Source organism: Salvelinus alpinus, chromosome 15 (genome assembly GCF_045679555.1).
Source record: "Salvelinus alpinus chromosome 15, SLU_Salpinus.1, whole genome shotgun sequence".
NCBI lineage: Eukaryota > Metazoa > Chordata > Actinopteri > Salmoniformes > Salmonidae > Salvelinus > Salvelinus alpinus.
The window spans coordinates 50324407-50348608 of record NC_092100.1 but is presented as its reverse complement, the minus strand read 5'-3'; the positions used below and the strand labels follow the sequence as shown (position 1 = coordinate 50348608).

General features: G+C 46.0%; 1 protein-coding gene across 2 annotated transcripts in view; it reads left to right on the top strand.

Moving 5' to 3' along the window:
- LOC139540265 (transcriptional enhancer factor TEF-1-like) overlaps positions 1 to 24202 on the top strand; it is a 50785-nt gene that overhangs the window by 16454 nt on the left and 10129 nt on the right. For both annotated transcript variants that reach the window (XM_071343959.1, XM_071343958.1), the window contains 5 exons: positions 2508 to 2762; positions 18129 to 18193; positions 18525 to 18587; positions 23243 to 23377; positions 23502 to 23548. In XM_071343959.1, the coding sequence (XP_071200060.1) occupies positions 2540 to 2762; positions 18129 to 18193; positions 18525 to 18587; positions 23243 to 23377; positions 23502 to 23548 (533 nt within the window). In that variant the 5' untranslated portion in view covers positions 2508 to 2539. The remainder of the gene's footprint in view (positions 1 to 2507; positions 2763 to 18128; positions 18194 to 18524; positions 18588 to 23242; positions 23378 to 23501; positions 23549 to 24202) is intronic.

Genomic DNA, 24202 nt, shown 5'->3' with positions numbered 1-24202 from the left:
TGGTCCCAGCTCTCTTCAGGTCATTGACCAGGTCCTGCCGTGTAGTTCTGGGCTGATCCCTCACCTTCCTCATGATCATTGATGCCCCACGAGGTGAAATCTTGCATGGAGCCCCAGACCGAGGGTGATTGACCGTCATCTTGAACTTCTTCCATTTTCTAATAATTGCGCCAACAGTTGTTTCCTTCTCACCAAGCTGCTTGCCTATTGTCCTGTAGCCCATCCCAGCCTTGTGCAGGTCTACAATTTTATCCCTGATGTCCTTACACAGCTCTCTGGTCTTGGCCATTGTGGAGAGGTTGGAATCTGTTTGATTGTGTGTGGACAGGTGTCTTTTATACAGGTAACGAGTTCAAACAGGTGCAGTTAATACAGGTAATGAGTGGAGAACAGGAGGGCTTCTTAAAGAAAAACTAACAGGTCTGTGAGAGCCGGAATTCTTACTGGTTGGAAGGTGATCAAATACTTATGTCATGCAATAAAATGCAAATTAATTATTTAAAAAACATACAATGTGATTTTCTGGATTTTTGTTTTAGATTCCGTCTCTCACAGTTGAAGTGTACCTATGATAAAAATTACAGACCTCTACATGCTTTGTAAGTAGGAAAACCTGCAAAATCGGCAGTGTATCAAATACTTGTTCTCCCCACTGTATGTGTCAAATCATTCTACTATGTCTCGAATCATGCTACTCTGTCTCAAATCATGCTACTCTGTTTCAAATCATGCTACTATATCTTAAATCATTCTACTCTGTCTCAAATCATGCTACTCTGTCTCAAATCATGCTACTCTGTCTCAAATCATGCTACTATGTCTTAAAGCATGCTACTCTGTCTCAAACCATGCTACTCTGTCTCAAATCATGCTACTCTGTCTCAAATCATGCTACTCTGTCTCAAATCAGGCTACTATGTCTCGAATCATGCTACTCTGTCTCAAATCATACTACTCTGTCTCAAATCATGCTTCTATGTGTCAAATCATGCTACTATGTGTCAAATCATGCTACTATGTCTCAAATCATGCTACTCTGTCTCAAATCATGCTACTCTGTCTCGAATCATGCTACTATGTCGAACTAACTGAAGGAGAAGGTATTTTACATGAAGATGCTGAATGAAGCCAAATTCATTCAAATTTGAATTACTCCTTTCTGCCTTCTGATAACCCACATTTATCAGCATGCTGTTAGTGATTACTAACTCAGTTCATAAATCAGTCGGGGAGAGTCATTTAGTGGTTGGAATGGAACGTTTCCCCCCCACCAATAGCAGTAGTTAGTTGTGCAATGTCAGCACTCAGCACACAAAAACCAAATTCAGTCAAAGCTACGCTTGCTCTGTGGCAGATTCTTTACCAGCAGCCCCCACCCCTGTCAACCACACACACACACACACACACACACACACACACACACACACACACACACACACACACACACACAAACACACACACACACACACACACACACACACACACACACACACACACACACACACACACACACACACACACAGACAGACAGATCCTCCAGTGTACTGACATTCTAGAGGAAACATATGCTGCTAGTCGCTCTTTACAACAAAGCGCTCCATGAATAGGATCTTGTTTGAGAGGAAGGAGTTGCTGCCCGGCAACTGGATGGGGAGGGGGGAGGGGGGGGGGCAGCTGTGCGGCCATCTCCACAAAGCCATGGGGAATAAAGTATATTCCAGCTGTACACTTTCTCTATAGGAAACGTTCTACTTGTTGGGGTGGAACGTCGTTTACGAAACTTAGGCGACGAAGTAGCTGTGTTTAGACGCGGAAGTGACAATGTCGTTTTTGAATGGGATATTGTGAACATAGACTCGTATTTCGGGAGCTCCACGAAGCCTTTGTACGCCGATTCCCCCTATATGAACCCCAGCCATATTGAAGAGCTTGGTGACAGACTGCCTTTGAGTAGTGACTGACTATGATACTGGTTTCCAAGTAGATGGCAGCTGGTGTGGATGAATGCTACCCCAGGCCTCTCTTCTATTCGCTCTCGGCTTGTGGCTTCCTTCTACCATGTTCTTTTATAGCATTTGTATTGTATCTGGATGTTTGTTTTGGGATTGGATCACATTCTCTCACCAGGTGTATACAGCATTAACGATCTGTCCTGCTATACAATGTCTTGTTAGGCTGAGGAGAAATGTTGATAGGAATAATCCTCATGCCTAGGTCCTGGCCACAGTTTGAATGTTCTCAAACTTAGCACTTGTGTAAAAACGACAAGCAGGCATCGGCCTGCCAACTCTCTGGACAAACATAGCGGTAGTTTCACCTCGTTGTCTCGCTTGTGTTCGCTCCCTTCCCGTGCTCTGCTGCTACCGCCGCTGCCCAGGCCAGAGTGAACCAGGTCTGCGCTTCTCTGTTTTGTGCTGCGCTCTGTGGTGGTGCTGGAGGCAGCTGGTTTACACTCTGCTCTGTAACTGACTAACTGGCTGTTTGTTTATTCCGCTGCTGGTCTCCAGGTTTCTCCCCCCAGTGTGATCCAGGCCTGGGCATGGACGAGCGCAGCGCCACTATGGACCCCAGCAGTTGGAGCGGCAGCGAGAGCCCCGCAGACGACATGGAGAGGATGAGCGACGGGGCCGAGAAGGGCATGGACGGGGACCCCGAGGGGGTGTGGAGCCCCGACATCGACCAGAGCTTCCAGGAGGCGCTGGCTATCTACCCGCCCTGTGGGCGGAGGAAGATCATCCTCTCAGACGAGGGCAAGATGTACGGTAAGTACAGAGGAAGGAGGAAGAGAAGCACCCCAAGAAAGGCTCCAGTTAGTTAGAACTGGGCTATTGTTCACAGAAGCGGACGAAGTGGGGGGAATATTTATTTTGAGTTATTAGAAACAACACATACTGCACCATGGTGAGTTAGTGAGAGTTGTGAGAGTGGTGAGTTAGTAAGAGTGGTGAGTTAGTGAGAGTTGTGAGAGTGGTGAGTTAGTAAGAGTGGTGAGTTAGTGAGAGACATGACCAGTGAGTCTGCTGGAGTGCTGTGGGAGGGAGGGAGGCAGAGGTTTAGAACTAAAGCCAGTGTGAACCATTAGTGAGGAGCAGATGGTCGTGTGGCTGCCACCAGCTGCGCCGTACACTCTCCCCCCTCCCCCTTACCCTCTTTCTCACTCACACACACACACATACACACACACACAGTCCCTCACCCTCCCTCTCTTCTTGGGCTTGGCTGGTGATGTTGGGAGAGGGGGGACACCCCCCTCCTTATCTGAGTGTCATAGTTGCTCACAGCACACAACACAACATCCAATGAAAGTAGAGGTGAACCCCCCCCCCTCTCAAACATGACCAGTGTCTGCTCTCGTGCCACCTCACTGACCAAGCTCACAGTCTGTATAAAATCTCAGGCCTCTTACCGAGTCAGAAAACTGATGTAAGAAAGATATTATATACAGAAACTAGAAAACCATTTTCGAGTCGTATGTAACAGCACTGTGGCACTTTGTGAACTTATAGTGAACTTTTGCTGGTTATAAGTGTGTATACTTGTATATGTTGTTGTATGTCTTCAGGTTGTTTCTGAGACTCTTGACACACAAATAAGACCATCTACAATGTTTGAGTTTGTGTTTATTGAATATCGCCCTGACTAGATCAATCTCTGTCTGAGCGTGTTGACAGACGTGTTATCTCTGCTTGGTTGTGATGTATTGAGTGGGATCAGCACAGGGTCGGTCAGAGGTCCTCAGTATTTTAACATGTTCCAGACTCAGCTGCTTGTTTCTTTACCTTCTCTAGAACATAGCAATGATCCCTCTGGGATTTTACTCAAAAAACACTTAAAGACCTGATTCTGTAGGTTTGACACTAACACACATCCATCAGACAGAAACTGGGCCTTGTGCATTTTGTCATTGTAGTTTATTCGAATGTATTACAAATCGCTATGCGTTACTCATGGATGGGATCTGCATGTCAGCGTATCAGGTAGGGAGGACAAAGAGGGGGTTGCGAGGCATGGGGAGTTGGAGTAATGAGCAGTGATTACTGGAACTGTGGAAGAACTCACTCCAACCTCTCTTCCCAGCCGTGGATCCACTGGGTCCTAGTGCTTGAACTGTGACTCATTGTGGACTCATGTAGCCTGCAGCACAACCTAATATCTCCCTTGTCTACAATTAATATCCTCCACATAGAAGACCATGGATTTGCCTTTACAAAACACTCCGATCCTGTTGGCCACCACTGTGCTGCGGGCCCCTCCGTCTCATCCCAGAGCTGATGAGACACAGATAGAGAGGGGGTCCAGGCTGATTAAGTGGGCTGATTGCTAGAAATACAATTGTTTGCATTAGTTAGCACTGGAACCACACAGATGGCCTGGATTCAATAACAACTTAATTTGCTGTCCGCTCGGGTCGCATCCTGACCAGACGACAGACAGTAGCTGAGCTTTCACAATGTGAGACGGCGTTGGCATCTGAGAGACTGGAGGAACGACGCAGAGCGACCTGGATTAGTCACTAGAGGAGGCGGAGTGAGGCAAGAGCAAGGCTCAGGTCCTCCTGAGTGGCCCTCTTCAGCCCTCTGCTCCCTCCACTCAATGCAGTTAATTAGCAACTGTCTCTATAGCAACTGCCTATTGCCTCTAAACAATGTCTATTTTTCCTGTTGCAGCGGAGCTTATCTCAGTGTTTACCTGTGGGGCTCTCGGGTGCGTTGAGTCTCAGTGGGGCCTGGCACGGTGCCCAGCCTGGCCTGGGGGGGGGAATGACTGGGGCTGGGGAGAGGCTCTTTCCTCTTTGTGGAGCGCCAGCTGCTCTACAGGAACTAGATTGAGCAGGTGGAAGGAAGGGACACGACCTCAGCCCGGCACAAAAAAAGCCCACGTACTGACTGATCACAAAACGTACGATTGCTTGATGTTTCTCTTTAATGTCTCAATGAAGTTATCAACCACTTTTCACTTCTTTTATCCGAGCGATAGATTCTAGAGAGAAATCAGTGTTTTTTTAAATGGTATTGACAATCTCCATCTGGTTTAGATGAGGAGCAGATAGGCCTCCGCGGTGGTTCCATTCTGCCACCATTTATCCTGTGAGTGGAGAGGCCTGTCATGATGCCTCATCATCATTAGACCGTAGCAATCTGCTTTCTCTCTGTTGGCCAGGCCAAAAATCCCAGCATGGCTTAGCTGGAGCAGAGACCAGAGCAGAGGCAGGCTGGAGTTTTGTAGCACCATTGGTGACATGGCCATTTCCCCTCTGCTTCAGGAGCAGGTAGTGACTGAGGTATAGCTAGTGAATCTTGGATCAGGTTTGGATTTGGCCCTTTGAAGTTCTATGATACATTGGCACTGTCACTAAAAATTAGCCAACTTTCAATATTTTTTTAAAAGGAAAGAAATGGCTTTGTAAATGAGTTATGGGAAGCTGTGTACTCGTGAGGATTGATTTGGTTTACACGATATCTCGTCGCTGCCTTCTAGCTATTGTGGATAAGATCCTGTACATCCAAGCTGCCAACATGGCCGTAAGAGATGAGACATAGTCCTCGTGCCCTCAGGGTAATGGTGAAGCATGCTGGGTTGGCTTGAGTCTGAGTCATCCTGGGGTCTGGGGCTCCCTCAGGCTATCCTCCCTGTATGGTACATACAGTATCATGGAACTACAGTAACATGTGACAGTAGGCTTCACTATGTGATTGGTACAGTACAGAGCCTTGACTTCAGCTTCTAGCATTTATAGTTGTAGCCTCTATAGGTAATAATACAACTATAGTACTAGCTGCTGAAACTTACGAGTCTGGAAGAGATTGTTTAAAGTGACGGTACAAAATGTAGTTAAAAACAAACATAATAAAAAAATATCCTGTAACTCCTAACTGCCACGATATGTCACAATAGGAATAATTTTTCTTGTAAAGGTGAAAACAGACAAATGCTAAACTATCAACGCTCATACCAGCTTGCTCTCTACAGTACAGTGGTGTGTGCAGAGTTGGTATTGGCACTGAGCCACTGTCATTCTCCCCGGCGTGGACCTGTATTGCACTGTGGGAAAGACCCACCTCCACACCTTGGGGAACAGCACCTCAGAGTTCTCCTCTGAACACTATACGTATTTCCCATCCGTTGTATTGTGCCTCTTAGAGAGCAAAGATGATGCGTAGAGAGAGTTCAGAGTGTGACCTACACACGTTATCTTCAACGAAGGATGGAGACACACTGTAACGGCTGTCGTCTTCCTCCTCGCCTGAGGAGGAGAAGTTTGAAAGATCGGAGGACCAATGTGCAGCGTGGTAATTGTGCATCTTATTTAATGAAAGAAAACAACTCAAAATACAAAAACAACAAAGTGAAAACCGAAACAGTTCTATCTGGTGCAGACACACAAAGACTGAAAACAACCACCCACAAAACCCAACAGAAAACAGGCTACCTAAATATGGTTCCCAATCAGGGACAACGATTGACAGCTGCCTCTGATTGAGAGGCTGGGGACACGCACCACTGGGCGGGTGCGGGGAGCAGGAACAGGGCATACTGGACCCTGGAGACGCACAGTAGAACTGGTGCGTGGTGTTGGCACTGGTGGTACTGGACTGGTGCGAGGGGCTGCCACAGGCGGACTGGTGCGTGGATAAGGCACCGGATAGACCGGACCGTGGAGGCGCACTACAGGTTTCGAGCACCGAGCCTGCCCAACCCTACCTGGCTGAATGCTCCCCGTAGCCAGGCCAGTGCGGCGAGGTGGAATAGCCCGCACTGGGCTGTGCTGGCGAACCGGGGACACCATGCGTAGGGCTGGTGCCATGTACAACGGCCCGAGGAGACGCACTGGAGACCAGATGCGTAGAGCCGGCTTCATGGCACCTGGCTCGATGCCCACTCTAGCCCGGCCGATACGAGGTGCTGCTATGTACCGCACCGGGCTATGCCTGCTTACCGGGGACACCGTGCGCATCTCTGCATAACACGGTGCCTGCCCGGTCGCTCTCTCTCCACGATAAGCACGGGGAGTTGGTTCAGGTCTCATACCTGGCTTAGCCACACTCCCCGTGTGTCTGGCTTCCAGCCACGCTTTCGTGCAGCCTCCTCATACCACCGCCTCTACGCTTTCGCTGCCTCCAGCTCAGCTTTGGGGCGGCGATACTCACCAGCCTGTACCCAGGGTCCCTTGCCATCCAGAATCTCCTCCCAAGTCCATTTCTCCAGATATCGCTGGTTCTCCTGTTGCTGCCCGTTACCACGCTCCTTGGTCCTTTTTTGGTGGGTGGTTCTGGCAGCTCCTGACTGGCGGGCGGCTCTGGCAGCTCTTGACTGGCGGGCGGCTCTGGCGGCTCCTGACTGGCGGGCGGCTCAGGCGGCGCTGGACAGACGGGCGGCTCAGGCGGCGCTGGACAGACGGGCGGCTCAGGCGGCGCTGGACAGACGGGCGGCTCAGGCGGCACTGGACAGACAGGGGGCTCAGGCGGCACTGGACAGACAGGGGGCTCAGGCGGCGCTGGACAGACGGGCGGCTCAGGCGGCGCTGGACAGACGGGTGGCTCAGGCGGCGCTGGACAGACGGGCGGCGCTGGACAGGCGGGCGGCTCAGGCGGCGCTGGACAGACGGGCAACTCAGGCAGCGCTGGACAGACGGGAGACCCTGGCGGCGCTGGACAGATGGAAGACTCAGGTGGCGCTGGACAGACAGGAGCACCTAAAGTGAGGAGACAGAGAGACAGCCTGGTGCGGGGGGCTGCCATCGGAGGGCTGGTGCGTGGAGGTGGCACCGGACAGACCGGACCATGGAGGCGCACTGCAGGTCTTGATCACCGAACCTGTCTAACCCTACCTGGCTGAATGCTCCCCGTAGCCAAGCCAGTGCGGCGAGGTGGAATAGGCCGCACTGGGCTGTGCTGGCGAACCGGGGACACCATACGTAGGGCTGGTGCCATGTACCCCGGCCCGAGGAGACGCACTGGAGACCAGATGCGTTGAGCCGGCTTCATGGCACCTGGCTCGATGCCCACTCTAGCCCGGCCGATACGAGGCGCTGCTATGTACCGCACCGGGCTATGCCTACTCACCGGGGACACCGTGCGCCTCACGGAATAACACGGTGCCTGCCCGGTCCCTCTCTCTCCAAGGTAAGCACGGGGAGTTGGCTCAGGTCTCCTACCTGGCTTAGCCACACTCCCCGTGTGCCCCCCCCCAATACATTTTTGGGGCTGCCTCTCTGGCTTCCAGCCGCGCTTACGTGCAGCCTCCTCATACCACCGCCTCTCCGCTTTCGCTGCTGTTGCTGCTGTCCGTTACCACGCTGCTTGGTCCTTTTTTGGTGGGTGGTTCTGTAACGGCTGTCGTCTTCCTCCTCGTCTGAGGAGGAGAAGTTTGAAAGATCGGAGGACCAATGTGCAGCGTGGTAATTGTTCATCTTATTTAATGAAAGAAAACAACTCAAAATACAAAAACAACAAAGTGAAAACCGAAACAGTTCTATCTGGTGCAGACACACAACTCACGTCCCGACCGCACTAAAACAAAGAAAATACAAAAGAACTATGGTCAGAACGTGAAACACACAGAAGTTGCATCTCTTCATTTTTTTGAACCATTCTGCTATATATGGTTGCACAGGGTGTGGGGTAAAAAAAAAGGTATAGCCAGAAAACATCATGTTCTTTGTATTTTCTGTATTAAGAGTAGTGGTCTTTTGTGGTGTGATTGTTTTTGGAAGGGTTTTTAGGTAGGTAGCTTTGATTTTACTATCTGTTATTTTACTACCTTAGAGTGGCGCGACATGACTTTGTGACTCTTGCGAGGGAGGCCAGTTATTGACGATGCGCAACTGAGGTCTGGGAGTTTTTTTGAAGGTGTGTAAAATAAAAATGGAAAGTGCTCAGGAAATGTATGGAGAATTGTAAGGCAACAAAACTCTTTTTTTTTTTTACGTTTTCATTTTTCTTTATTTAAGCAGGAAATCACCATTGAGTCCAGGGTCTCTTTCACCAGGGAGCTCTGCTTATGCAATTTCATAAGACAAACTCTAAATCAAATACAATATCAAACAAGTAAAATACAGCAAAACACAAATATTAAAGAAAAACAATTACATTCCTCAATAAGAAGATCCCAAATTAATATTTCAAATTGCCCGAGCGGCACCAGAACATCCAACTGTGATGTATTTTGTCGTTGGTTCCAGCAATGAGGTGCTTTAAAAATACAGCGAATTCACCTAGTTCGGTGGAAACCCGAGGAACCTCAAGAGTTAACCAACCTTGTGAACGAGTTTGGTATCTCATGTTTTTATATTTTTACAGCGGTGTTTAGGTAAGTCGGAAGCTTGTGTAGTAGAGCCAACCATTTGATACAGTAGAGCCAACCATTTGATACAGGATGCAGTGGCGAGTATCACAACTGTCACCTGTGATAAAGCGAAGGTTGCTATGGTAGACGGCATCCGAGGATTTAATAGTAGTGGCTGCTGTCACCATAGTGCTGAGCCACGGAGAAGCATTATAACGGTCAGGATGTATTGTGGCAGGGGTTAAAACCTTTACCTTTCCAACCCTAATCAGGGAAACTCTTGACAGTCAAATTGCAGTTGCCAGTTGCTATACTGTAACAAAGAATGTTCTTTTATCATGAATGTATTGTTGTTGAATGAGAGATACACTAAAGACCTCCGCTGTTTCTCGGTCTTCAAAATTAATGGCTATGGTGAAAGTGGGATGGTAGGAAATGTTCCAAGAGGAGAGTTCCCCGGATGCTGCAGTAATGTGTTCCCGTGTGGCTCCAGTGGGGTGTGAGCTGTGACCATGAAGGGCATGCCTGTACCTGTCGTCTCACACACACACACACGATCGAAACAGGAATATCAATACCATGACATACAAGACCTGCCATGTTTACATAACAGAATTAGAGATCTTCATACAATAACCATTGAAACAAAAGGCATAGAGATGATTATCCAGTGGTATTCCCTCTGTCTTCCTCTCAAGGTAAATGGAGTGAAAGAGGCTCTTGGCACATCTTTGTTTGTTAGTTATGACTCAGTGGCCTTCAGGGGTAGAACGTGTTCTTAACAGAGCCTCTCGCGTCGAGGGCATGTGTGTGTCTGGAGTGTTTGGTTCGTAAAAGAGCACTAGGTGTTCATCTGTAGGTCGTTATGTTGCACTCCCTTCTGATGTAATTATTCCAGGAACAATGTGTTCCTTTGAAAGACATGATAGATTCATGGTACTTTGTGTGAAGGCCCACACAGGGACAGAATGACAGAGGTAATGATGACAGAAAGTGTTGTCGAGATAGAAGGAGAATATGTGAGCGGTCACAACACTCAATGCTGTTTCTCTCATTCTCTCTCTCTTTCTCTCTCACCCTCACTGTACAGTATTTGTTTGGGTTGACGAAACAATTCCGATGTACAGTACATTTTGCTTCACACCATTTTTTTGGGACTAGGTTGAAGAAAATCTTGAAAGGTAAATACCTTCGTCAGGCAGCTTAAAACTTCTTATGGCTGCATCCCGCTACCGGGATCGATATGACAGCAGCCAGTGAAAGTGCAGGGCGCCAAATTCAAACAACAGAAATCTCATAATTAAAATTCCTCAAACATACATGTGTCTTATATCATTTTAACGGTAATCTTGTTGTTAATCCCACCAAAGTGTCCGATTTCAAATATGCTTTTCAGCGAAAGCACTACAAACGATTATGTTAGGTCACCACCAAACCACAATAAGCACAGCCATTTTTCCAGCGAAAGATAGCTTTCACAAAAAGCAGAAATAGAGATAAAATGAATCACTAACCTTTGATTATCTTCATCAGATAACACTCATAGGACTTCATGTTACACAATACATGCATGTTTTGTTTGATAAAGTTCATATTTATAACAAAAAATCTGAGTTTACATTGGCGCGTTACATTCACTAGTTCCAAAAACATCAAGTGATTTTGCATAGCCACATCGTTTCAACAGAAATACTCATCATAAATGTAGATGATAATACAAGTTATACACATGGAATTATAGATATACCTCTCCTTAATGCTATAAACTTTATTTAATGCTATAAACTTTACTTTACGGAAAAAGCAAATCATGCAATAATCTGAGACGGAGCTCAGAACAATAGCCAAATTAGCCGCCATGTTGGGGTCAACAGAAACCAGAAAATACATGATAAATGGTTGCTTACCTTTGATGAACTTCATCAGAATGCAGTCCTAGGAATCCCAGGTCCACAATAAATGCTTGATTTGTTCGATAATGTCCGTTATTTATGTCCAATTAGCTACTTTGGTTAGCGCGTTAGCGGTAAACAATTCCAAAGTCACAAAGAGCATCCACTATAACGTGACGAAATGTCCAAAAGTTCCGTAACAGTCAGTAGAAACATCAAACGATGTACTGAATCAATCTTTAGAATGTTGTTAACATACATCTTGAATAACGTTCCAACCGGAGAATTAGATTGACTTCAGAAGAGCGGTGGAACGGAGGTCCTCCTCATGTGAAGGCGCGTGTTCAATGCGTGGTCACCTCATGGCAGTGATTACTAATTCCTGTCTCCTTCGGCCCCCCTTCACATTAGTCATCAGACAAAGTTCTATTGACTGTTGACATCTAGTGGAAGCCGTAGGAAGTGAAAACTCATCAATATCTCGCTGTAATTTCAATGAGAGCTTGGTTGAAAATCTGCCACCTCAGAAACAATTCAAACAGGAAGTGGAACTTCTCAGGTTTTTGCCTGCCATATGAGTGCTGTTGTACTCACAGACATAATTCAAACAGTTTTAGAAACTTCAGAGTGTTTTCTATCCAATACGAATAATAATATGCATATATTAGCAACTAGGACTGAGGAGCAGGCAGTTTACTATGGGCACCTCTGTGCACCTTTCATCCAAGCTACTCAATACTGCTCTGCAGCCATAAGAAGTTAAGGGCCTGTGGAGTTCACTTGAGGATATAAAAAATAAAAAAAATCATGTGAGATTTCCAGCATGCTGATGTAATGTTTCCATCCGGGCCTCTCTGTCAGAACTCTGAGAGGCCCGAACACACAGGTGAGCATGGCTAATTAGTCCTGTTAAAACCAACCAACGGATGCAACCAACCAGCAACATTCACTCCCACAGGTTGTGAGTATGCGTAGTGGGCCACAGTTTGGGATAGAGGGAATTGTGGTTCTTAGAGTGCCGTTCTGCTCTAAATATATACACACTTAAATCACACACACACTTAAACACACACACAGTGCCTTTTTAATTTCAAAAATTGCGATGAATGAATACAGTGGTCCTTTGCCAAACCGAGACGTGGTCGTTGTGGTCTGTGGACTCCTCGGTGTACTCCAAGCTCATCAGAGACTGGGCTCAAGATGACGTTTGGAGTCGTTCTAAAACAACTGAAGTGCTTTATTGTGAGTCGAGGCTATCGGCATCGGGTATACATCATCCTTCCATCCTAAACGTCATGCCTTAAGAAAATGTTTTTCTGACTTTGAAACCTTTGTGTTCTGGAAGTACCACTGAAATGGTTCTATAAACAAACTCAAAATCACTGCTGCATACTATGGGGTGCCTTAATCAAAATGTTGGATGTTTCTGCCATTCATTTCACACGTGCATTACTGTGCAAAGATTTCCCCAAATTAGCAATTAGAACAGCAAGTGATTTTTGATATTCCCTGATTGCTGTGTTTGGCTTTACCGGTGGCTCCTTTTGTATAATGAAGTGTGTTGTGATTGGTGGAGAGCTGGATACATCCATAGGGGAGGGCTGGAGGGGTATGTTGATAATGAGAAAAGCCATCGTCACGGCCTCAGACCATCTGACTTTGGCCTTGAAGTCTTTCTCTCTGGCCCATTCTCTAAATGGGAGTGGGGTGGGGGTGGGGGGGGGGTCATAATGTACTGTGTTAAGCCATCTAGAATGGGCAGCTGGTCGGGGATGGAGTCAGATGTCAGCCTGCCAGAGGAGTGTGTACGTGTGAGTGTGTGAGGATTTATTTGTCAGGGGGAGTGACGGCCGCACCCATTGACTGCTCTGAGGGAAACACCTGCATTGGAGCTGTAGATCTTATCAGACTAAGCTCCCTATCTCCAAGCTAAGGGATGGGTCAGAACAGCACCATCTGGTTTAGGGACACAGGGCCAGGGCTAGATCTATTTCCATTCAACAGGTCCAGAAGTAATTCAGTATTTTTGTTTGTTTCTATCTGTGTGTTTTTATCTTGTAGTTTGTATGCCTGTGACATTGCAGCCTCTTTTAGATGCATTAAAGGTGCTGCACATGAATTGTTGCGTTGTAATTTCAGAAAATGTCCATAATATACCGTATCTGCAGTAATAGTGGAATGATAATGTTTCACAGTATTTCTTACCCGCCAGTGTTGTGATTGGCTGTGATATTCGCCTATTGATTTCTCCCGCCGGAGCGCCATCTGTTGTCAAAATGGGAAAAGCTGTTTTGACTTTGGCTTTGTTATCTAGTGGAAATCGGGTCAAGTGGCCAATGTAGAAATCGTTTTTTCCCTGGTTGCTAAAATTCTACACTGTTCTCTCAATTTCAGTTTATGTGAGAAAACAAACACTGAATAGCGTAGGGAATAATTTTACCACCAACATCTCTGTGAAATATCTTTTCAATAACAAAAATATAGTTTTTGGACCAAAGTAAAAGGCTCAAGCACGAGTCTCCACCATGTCACAGGGAAATGGGATGCGTGGGAGGAGGTTTGTTTTGAATACAGCCTAGTGCTGTTCCAATTCACCTAGCTTCTACATAGGGGCGAAATTCTAGGTATAGTTGGTTTCTGGAGCTTTAAAGTTGGAATCTGAAGCGGTGAAACTGCCACGTCTGTTTACGATATTCCAACAACAAAAATATTTCCCCCCCCCCTCTGACATCATGGCAAATCATTGCACGCATGATAGAACAGCAGAGTGTGTCCTATGATAGAATTCTTTTTTTTTACCACTGAGCAGAATGCTCCTCTTCCCCGTTTCAAAAGCAAAACAAAAACATGCGCATGCCTGGGGGTCGACCAGTGGTGCTGTTTCACCAAATGCTGATCTCAGCTTTAAGGTCTAATCACTTGGATGGGGCTATTATTCCCATAACATACCCCAAGGTAGCCCTCTGTGTTTGTGTGTGACAATATGGAGGCTGGACCAGACAGAGCCCTGGGGAAGGAGTGAAGATACAGCAGCTCTAGCCGTGGTAATGTTCCAGTCTGTAGTAGTTATAGGGCTTCTCTCCCGTCTCCCCAGCCAGCCAGGGGACCTCCCACTGAAAGGCTCCATATTGTTGGCTTAGGCCTTTGTGATGCTAATGTAGGCCTGAGACCCTTGAGTCATCCATCATGGCCGGCGGGACAGCCAGGCTATTGTCCAGAGGATTTGGGTCTCTCCTGCACTCACTCCGCTCCGCCGAGAGACAGGGGCTTGCCTGGGGCCCAGTGCATTCTGGGAAGGGGGAGTAAAGAGCGGAAAGGATTAGGGCGCCCGTCACAGTGTAAATATAAGCTAGTCAGAGGGCTATGAAAGGAGGGTGCCTGCGACAAGTTTGAGCACTGGACCAAGAGACGAGGCATTTTGTTGTACGTGTGCATATTTTGTGGGATTTGTAATGTTGGGAGTTGATACTTTTGATACGTTTTAAAGTTGCTAGCCTCACTACCTTGAACGCAACATGCAGGAAAATGAATAGAACTGTACAATACGGAGGGCAGCTTCTTTAACTGGTTCAAGATCATTTCATTGCCTATAAAGTGTTTGGTTTTTATTCCATTTCAGTGTTTCACAACTTTGATAATGTCAAGAACAGGGCAAGTCACAGTTGTCTTTCCTTATGGCCGTGATTCACAATGACACTTGGAAACCATCTCTGAGAAAAGCCTTTAAATCCCTTGTTATGATGTTGGAAACAGCTCATATTGCCTGGCAATAGACATTTATTGGAGGAGCGTTTAATGGCAAAGCCACACGAAGAGTGCAGTGAGTGAGTGTATGAGTGATCCTCAGGTTGTCAGAATGCCAATGTGTTCTCTAGGGTCTTCTGACATCACCCTGGATGCTGCAGTGCAGAGCCTTGTTAGTATGGTCAGTCCATCCTTAAAACGAGGGCCGGGAAAGGAAATGAGAGCTTTAAAAAGATCTCAGCTAAGAGACGTGACGATCTTGTTACACACACACACACACACACACAAAAAAAATCTAATTTTTATAGCTGTTGTTACCAATACAAATAATTTCGACGTGTAACACGAAAACACTAACCTGCGTTATCCTGGAATTTCAGTGTCCGTTGGTGTCAGTGGAGGGTGCTAAACTACCTCTCTCTGGTTATGTTGTGTGTACTGTGTGGTGTTGTGTCTCTGCCCTTTGTCTCTGACCCCTGACCTCTAACCCCTGGCCTGGATCAGTAGGGCTGAGGCCGGGTCACTGTGGGTCAGTGTCCTGCTCCATCCGTCAGCCTGGTAAGTGGGAGCTGAAATGGGAACACAGAACTGCCCACACACACTATCAGCTGTCAAGTAGCACTGTAGCAGTCTGCTGATCAGGCAAACCATAGCAATGAGAGCTCTAAGCTCCAACTCTACATAGTCAGACATCTCCAACCCACACACAAACTCTATCTCGTCGACCCACTGAACTCTCAACTCCAATCTGTTAACCCTAACTCTGACCCTGCTCTAACCTCTGCTGTAGGCTGCATTATGTTCTCCATAATTTTTTATTATTTAAGGGATAGTCAATGAAAGGAGATATTGTCCAGTTTGCTTGACGGATTTGCAAGGCATTTGAATAAGATGTTATTTCTCCCGGGTTTCTCCCGGGTCTCCCGGGTGGCGCAGTGGTCTAGGGCACTGCATCGCAGTGCTAGCTGCGCCACCAGAGTCTCTGGGTTCACGCCCAGGCTCTGTCGCAGCCGGCCGCAACCGGGAGGTCCGTGGGGCGACGCACAATTGGCATAGCGTCGTCCGGGTTAGGGAGGGTTTGGCCGGTAGGGATATCCTTGTCTCAGTATGTAAAATGTAATAAAATGTATGCACTCTACTGTAAGTCGCTCTGGATAAGAGCGTCTGCTAAATGACTAAAATGTAAATGTAAATGTAAATGATTTCAGAGAGAACTCATTTGAATGTGTGTTTCTTGGCACATGCAATAATGATATTAAAAATTGACTGCTCCTAAAAAGCTACTTCGGATTTTGAAAACAGCCTATGTGGCATCGATGTTAGTCAGAAACATTTATTCTAGTGTCGAACTTGACTACAAAGTGTAAATAGGATAATTCTGGTCATAAAGTCAGCCTCGTCCAAACCAGAGATTTGCGAGATGATAGGAAAAATGTCTATGTCATGGAATGAAGGGTACTGTTACTACTGTAACAGTTTTCATTTGGTTTGGTTTATTTAAATCCTGCCCAAAGCTGGCGGCACCCAAGTAATCATCAATTCAGAGCGCAGCTGCAAGCGACCAGATCGTAATGCCCATGGTCAATTTGTTTTGACATTTCATACCCCTATGGGGTTAGATAGGGACCATCAGTAAATTACACAATGTAAACAATATTTTTTAAATGTCAATAGCACCAAATGTAACTGACTTAAAAACCTCAAACCAACTATAAATTATAGAAATGTATTTACAAACATTGAAAGCATTTATGAGCCAACTAAAAGATGTGCAACATGAAAATATTGTCCCATTTACATTGTATAATTTATTGATGGTGCCTAACTAGCCCCAGAGATAATCTATCCAATGTCAAACCAACTTTGCCACGGTTGCACACCAGCTGGCTGAAGCTAATTGGCGAAAGAAGTTGGCTAGCACTAGCTAGCCTCTGCAATTTCAAGACACAAGACCTGGTTAGACTGTTTCAAGTTATCTAGAAGGGTGAGCAAATGTAACTGTGTACTGTTTTGGCAGAGTGAATGTACAAACGCTTGCCACGTGCTAACACACACACACACAACAGACTCTCGTTTGGCTTCAGTCATGGCCGCTGCATTTCTTAAAGACCAAGCTGAAAATGAGGCCAAATCAGGAAGTTCAGCCCCCCTTAAATGGCTGGTTTTACAGAGACAACAAACAAAGCAGGAATCTGTGATGGAGCTGGTTTTGAATAAAAGTTCAGAAGAAAGCTGAGGGAAATGGAGCAGTGTTACCTCTTTGAAACTTAATGAGACATTTGACAATAATAATGTCCATCAGTGCAGAAACTTCTCTCTCTTGTCTCTCTTCTGGCAGTGCACTCTTTTTGTTTAGCTCTGGAAATAGATATTCGCTTACTCAACTCATAGTGGGCTAATTTATGAGTATGATGGGGGAGGGATTTCTTGGTTTGGTCTGTTAGGTTGAGGGTTTTTAAACTTCTCTCTCTCCCTCCCTCTGTCTCTCCCTTTCTCTCTCTCACTCCCTCTCTCATCCCTCTCCCTCTTTCTTTCTCTCTGGCTCTCTCTCTCTCCATCCCTCTGTCTGTCTGTCTCTCCCTTTCTCTCTGCCCTTTCTCTCTCTCCCTCTCCCTCACCCTCTCTCTTCCTCCCTCACCATCCCTCTCTCTCTCCCCCTTTCTCTCTTCCTCCCTCACCCTCCCTCTCTTTCTCTCTTCCTCACCCTCCCTCTCTCTCTCCCTCTCGCTCTGTCACTCTCCCTCTCGCTTGTTTAGTGCTTTTGCCAAGTCCCGCTGAGTGTGTTTGCAAGCTGGTGAAAATAATGAATTATTCAGCAGTAAGCATGCTTACAGCTGGCCGTTTGGGGGCCTTTGATCTGGGAATTGGGCGTCTGCATGAATGCCCGTATTGTCATGTTATGTGTACACAGTGTGTGAGTGATTGAGAGTAGGGAGGCCCCAGCATGGGCAGCGGGAGATTACAGTGCGGGCCTGCTGGGTGCAGGGTCACACCACTAAATCCCCCCAGATGCTGTTTTTTTCGGCCGAGGTCACATGTTATCCGCCAGTCCGTGTTGCCTTAACAAAATGGTCCCCTCCAAGTGAACAAGGGTTAGGGTTAGTATCACCCACCAGGCCCCCTCCACACACACACCTGTCTGGAGTGGACACGTAAGCCAGGAGGCCACTACCTACACAAACCTGAGTGATTTGTTTCTTCCCCCAGGTCGCAATGAGTTGATAGCGAGATACATCAAACTAAGAACGGGAAAGACAAGGACAAGAAAGCAGGTAAGAGGACTCATCAGTCCAATCCCTAAGGTACACATATTGCCATTTTCTGGAGCCCTTAGAGGTTGCTGGAGGGCAGGTCACCTGATACTACTGGTCAGGCGAAGGAACTTTGACCTGTGTGGCCATGCGTAGGAGAATCAAAACAGGTCTCCTATTGAAGGCCGTTTTTGCATGATGCATAGCACTTTTCACTGTCAAACAGTGGAGGATACAAAGCGCTGGATGCAGTTGTCAAGGGAGGAGTGTGTGCCTGCAGTGGCGGGCTTTAGGCCCTTTTTCTTTTTCATCTCCATGGTAACCGTCTGTTCCCTTGTCTCCCTCCCAACAGGTCTCCAGTCACATTCAGGTTCTTGCCAGACGGAAATCTCGGGAGTTTCACACCAAGCTAAAGGTAAGAGCTACTGCCTTTTGGACCTCCAAGCGCTGTTTGTCTAGCTTCCTGTGTCTATTGCGGTGGTAATGGGTGGGATGCCTGATGCTGTGACTCCAGTATCCTAGATTCCACACATCCAATATTCCTGTTTAGCATTCGATGGGCTAGTCCCATGCTTCCCCCTGTTTGTTGCTCTTGTTTCTTATTGCTTCCTGTGACTAACAAAAGTGTACACCCGCTCAGCGGAACTCGAATGGCTTTGCAAGGTGATAGTTCTACTCTCTCTTTCACTGATCAAGGCTTGAATTGTATGTTCAGTTTCATAATATTTCATATTATATTTTACTCAAGACAAATATCTTACATCAACTTGCAAGAAAGTACTGTAATGTTTAAATGCTAATGTAATTTTTTTTAAATATATAAATATTGATCCTGAAAGTAGATTGCACCTACAATATCTCCCTGCATGATGTTTGGACAGCAAGCCAATAAGAGAAGCATGCTGGCAAGACGTGTTCGCTGTTGATTGTATATGAGCACCTTAGTGTTGGAGATAGCAGTCAGCCAGAAGCTATGACCTTATCATCGTTTAACACTGAAGCTGTTCTTTGTTTGTGTGTGTTTGTGTGTGTGCTCAACTTGAGGGTTGGCTTGCATACAAACTCATGTTTTACATACCACTGTCTATACCTCCCATGTCATCTCTAACAATCTGAACGTAATCATTCTATGTTGTAATACGGACAGTAGTTAGTTTTGTCCGGATAGCAAAGTGTGAGGAGTGGGCTGTAAGAGTAAAACCACTCTCATCTCTTTGCATTCAGGTCACATGTATGGTAAGTACCACCTTCAAAATACTGTACTGTTGGCTGTGCTTCAGGCCCGTCTGTAAAGCTAGGTGTCCCTGCTCTTAGATCCATAGTGTTGTGTCCTGCTGCTAAAGGCCCAAGTACTGTGTAATGTACAGTAACAGTCAAACGTTTGGACACACCTACTCATTCAATTGTTTTTCTTTATTTTTACTATGTTATATATTGTAGAATAATAGTGAAGACATCAAAACTATGGAATAACACATATGGAATCATGTAGTAACCAATAAAGTGTTCAACAAATCTAAATATATTTTATATTTGAGAATCTTCAAAGTAGCCACCCTTTGCCTTGATGACAGCTTGGCACACTCTTGGCGTTCTCTCAACCAGCTTCATGATGTAGTGACCTGGAATGCATTTCAATTAACAGGTGTGCCTTGTTAATTTGTGGAATTGATTTCCTTCTTAATGTGTTTGCGCCAATCACTTGTCTTGTGACAAGGTAGGGGTGGTATACAGAAGATAGCCCTATTTGTTAAAAGACCAAGTCCATGTTATGTCAAGAACAGCTCAAATAAGCAAAGAGAAACAACAGTCCATCATTACTTTAAGACATGAAGGTCAGTCAATCCAAGGGCTCCTGAGTGGCGCAGCGGTCTAAGGCACTTCATCTCAGTGGTTGAGGCATCACTACAGACACCCTGGTTCAATTCCAGGCTGTATCACAACCGGACATGATTGGGAGTCCCATAGGGCGGCGCACAATTGACTCAGAGTCGTCCTGATTTGGCCGGTGTAGGCCACCATTGTAAATAATAATTTGTTCAGAATTGACTTGCCTAGTTAAATAAAATCTAAATAAATTTAAAAATCCGGAGAATGTTAAGAACTTTTATTCAAGTGCAGTCGCAAAAACCATCAAGCGCTATGATGAAACTGGCTCTCATGAGGACCACCACAGGAAAGGAAGACACAGAGTTACCTCTGCTGCAGAGGGTAAGTTAATTAGAGTTACCAGCCACAGATTGCAGCCCAAATAAATGCTTCACAGAGTTCAAGTAACAAACACATCTCAACATCAACTGTTCAGAGGATACTGAGTGAATCAGGCCTTCATGGTTGAATTTCTGTAAAGAAACCACTACTAAAGGACACCAATAATAATAAGAGACTTGCTTGGGCTAAGAAACACGAGCAGTGGAGAATAGACTTTTTGGTTACTACATGATTCCATATGTGTTATTTCATAGTTTTGATGTCTTCACTATTATTCTACAATGTAGAAAATGTAAAAAATAAATAAAAACCCTTGAGGAGGTGTGTCCAAACGTTTGACTGGTATTGTATGTCCTGTGTGTGTGCATCTATCACCAGCAGCTACTGTGTATCCACTCCATCACACTGTATCCACTCCATCTCACTGTATCCACTCCATCACACTGTATCCACTCCATCTCACTGTATCCACTCCATCACACTGTATCCACTCCATCTCACTGTATCCACTCCATCACACTGTATCCACTCCATCTCAGTGTATCCACTCCATCTCACTGTATCCACTCCATCTCACTGTATCCACTCCATCTCAGTGTATCCACTCCATCTCACTGTATCCACTCCATCTCACTGTATCCACTCCATCTCACTGTATCCACTCCATCTCACTGTATCCACTCCATCTCACTGTATTCACTCCATCTCAGTGTATCCACTCCATCTCCACTGTATCCACTCCATCTCCACTGTATCCACTCCATCTCACTGTATCCACTCCATCTCCACTGTATCCACTCCATCTCACTGTATCCACTCCATCACACTGTATCCACTCCATCTCAGTGTATCCACTCCATCTCACTGTATCCACTCCATCTCACTGTATCCACTCCATCTCAGTGTATCCACTCCATTCTACTGTATCCACTCCATCTCACTGTATCCACTCCATCTCAGTGTATCCACTCCATCTCAGTGTATCCACTCCATCTCAGTGTATCCACTCCATCTCACTGTATCCACTCCATCTCACTGTATCCACTCCATCTCACTGTATCCACTCCATCTCACTGTATCCACTCCATCTCACTGTATCCACTCCATCTCAGTGTATCCACTCCATCTCACTGTATCCACTCCATCACACTGTATCCACTCCATCTCCACTGTATCCACTCCATCTCAGTGTATCCACTCCATCTCCACTGTATCCACTCCATCTCCACTGTATCCACTCCATCTCCACTGTATCCACTCCATCTCAGTGTATCCACTCCATCTTACTGTATCCACTCCATCTCAGTGTATCCACTCCATTTCACTGTATCCACTCCATCTCCACTGTATCCACTCCATCTCCACTGTATCCACTCCATCTCAGTGTATCCACTCCATCTCACTGTATCCACTCCATCTCACTGTATCCACTCCATCTCAGTGTATCCACTCCATCTCACTGTATCCACTCCATCTCCACTGTATCCACTCCATCTCCACTGTATCCACTCCATCTCAGTGTATCCACTCCATCTCACTGTATCCACTCCATTTTACTGTATCCACTCCATCTCACTGTATCCACTCCATCCCCACTGTATCCACTCCATCTCCACTGTATCCACTCCATCTCAGTGTATCCACTCCATCTCACTGTATCCACTCCATCTCAGTGTATCCACTCCATCTCACTGTATCCACTCCATCTCACTGTATCCACTCCATTTCACTGTATCCACTCCATTTCACTGTATCCACTCCATCTTACTGTATCCACTCCATCTCCACTGTATCCACTCCATCTCACTGTATCCACTCCATCACACTGTATCCACTCCATCTCAGTGTATCCACTCCATCTCACTGTATCCACTCCATTTCACTGTATCCACTCCATCCCACTGTATCCACTCCATCTCCACTGTATCCACTCCATCTCACTGTATCCACTCCATCTCCACTGTATCCACTCCATCTTACTGTATCCACTCCATCTCACTGTATCCACTCCATCTCACTGTATCCACTCCATCTCACTGTATCCACTCCATCACACTGTATCCACTCCATCTCACTGTATCCACTCCATTTCACTGTATCCACTCCATCTTACTGTATCCACTCCATTTCACTGTATTGTCTTTGCCAGCATGCTCGTCTTCTCCCAAGTCTTCTTTCACGCAAATGGCAGTGAGGCATTCCATTAACCCATGCTTGCACAAATTCACATGTTGTCCCGTGTGTCTCTGTCGTTAGAACATAGTGCTTGCAACACCCAAGGTTGTGGGTTCAATTCCCGCTGGGGCCACCCATAAGTAAAATGTATCATGACTGTAAGTCGCTTTGGGGGGAAAAACGTCTGCTAAATGGCATATATTACATATGCTTTTAAAATTTAACAGAAATGCTACTTAAACGACAGCATGTCAGAGGATGACACTTAACAGAGAACTCAAGCACTAGAGTGCCTTTTTTCCCCCCAAAGTTCAGTGTACACTACAATCTTGCCCTAATGTCCTTGTTTGTTTTCATAGAAGACCAACTCTGCCTTTAGAAGATAAATGCATGAAATGGTCTGGTATTCAATCACAGGCTCAAAAACACCACAATGTGTATTCTGTGCTTTTATTCACCAGTCTGAGAGAGAAGTATGAAGAGCAATAGAAATCTGTACTCTTAATAGCACATTCCTTTCAGGTGTATAGGCGGTCTTGGTGTTCCTGTGGTCTTTTCAGATAATCCATGTCCTCGCCTGCTGGCGTTGTAAAGAGTTCTGTTGTGTGCGTGTGTTTGGCTGTCGTTGCTTGTTGTTTGGCCCACCACTCTCTGGCTGAGTCATTGTGTTGTTTTCTGCTGAAGGACCAGAGTGTGAAGGACAAGGCACTGCAGAGTATGGCCTCCATGTCCTCGGCTCAGATCGTCTCTGCCACTGCCATCCACAACAAGCTTGGCCTCCCAGGCTTCCCAAGACCCACCTTCCCTGGGGCGGCAGGGGTAAGACACCCGTCACTAAACACACATCTCTCGTAACAATTGACAAATATGGCAATTGACAAAGGACTTTATGTGCGTTGTGCCATCCTGATTGTCCATTCATTCATCTACTCCTTTTCCCTAGTTTTGGCAGGGTATGATATCCACTGGCCAGCCTGGATCCTCACAAGAGTAAGAAGTCCTAATGCTTGTCTTGTTATTCATAATAGAAGATGATGAAGTAATAAGTAATAACAAATGTGTTTGCTTGATGGTATAACTCAGTGGTCACCAACCGGACTTGTTGATCTCCAAGGCATTTCTAGTCGATTGCCAAACATTTCTGTAAAAAACCCAATGATAAAGCCTTGTGTTCCTATTTTTTTTTATTAGTCTCGGGCTGTTGGTGGTAGGTGCAGCCAATTCAGCTGCCGTGCACGCCGAGTAGGCAAACCGTTGCCATTTCATGTGTCTGAAGGTACAAACTCTGCCTTCCCGGTGGGCCTGGAGAGGAAATCAAGTGCACTATGCTACCGCTGGTCTTTCAGATTGCTCAGATGACCGAGTCTGCAGTAACGTGGCATAAAAGAAAGCTACGGCAAAGATGATACTGTGAGATTTCAAAACGTTTAAAACCATGACAAGAGAGATACTGTCAACAAATACAGCAAAGAGATGGTGTTTTTATGAGTGAGCTCATGTTTAAGTTCTTACTCAGCACTGTCAACACTTTGTATTCAACACTTTTATAACCCATAAAATTAGCATTCTTCCTATTTCCACTCAGCGCTACAACAAGCACTGCAGCAGTAATGAATGAGTAGGAAAGTGTATCTATAGGTTTGC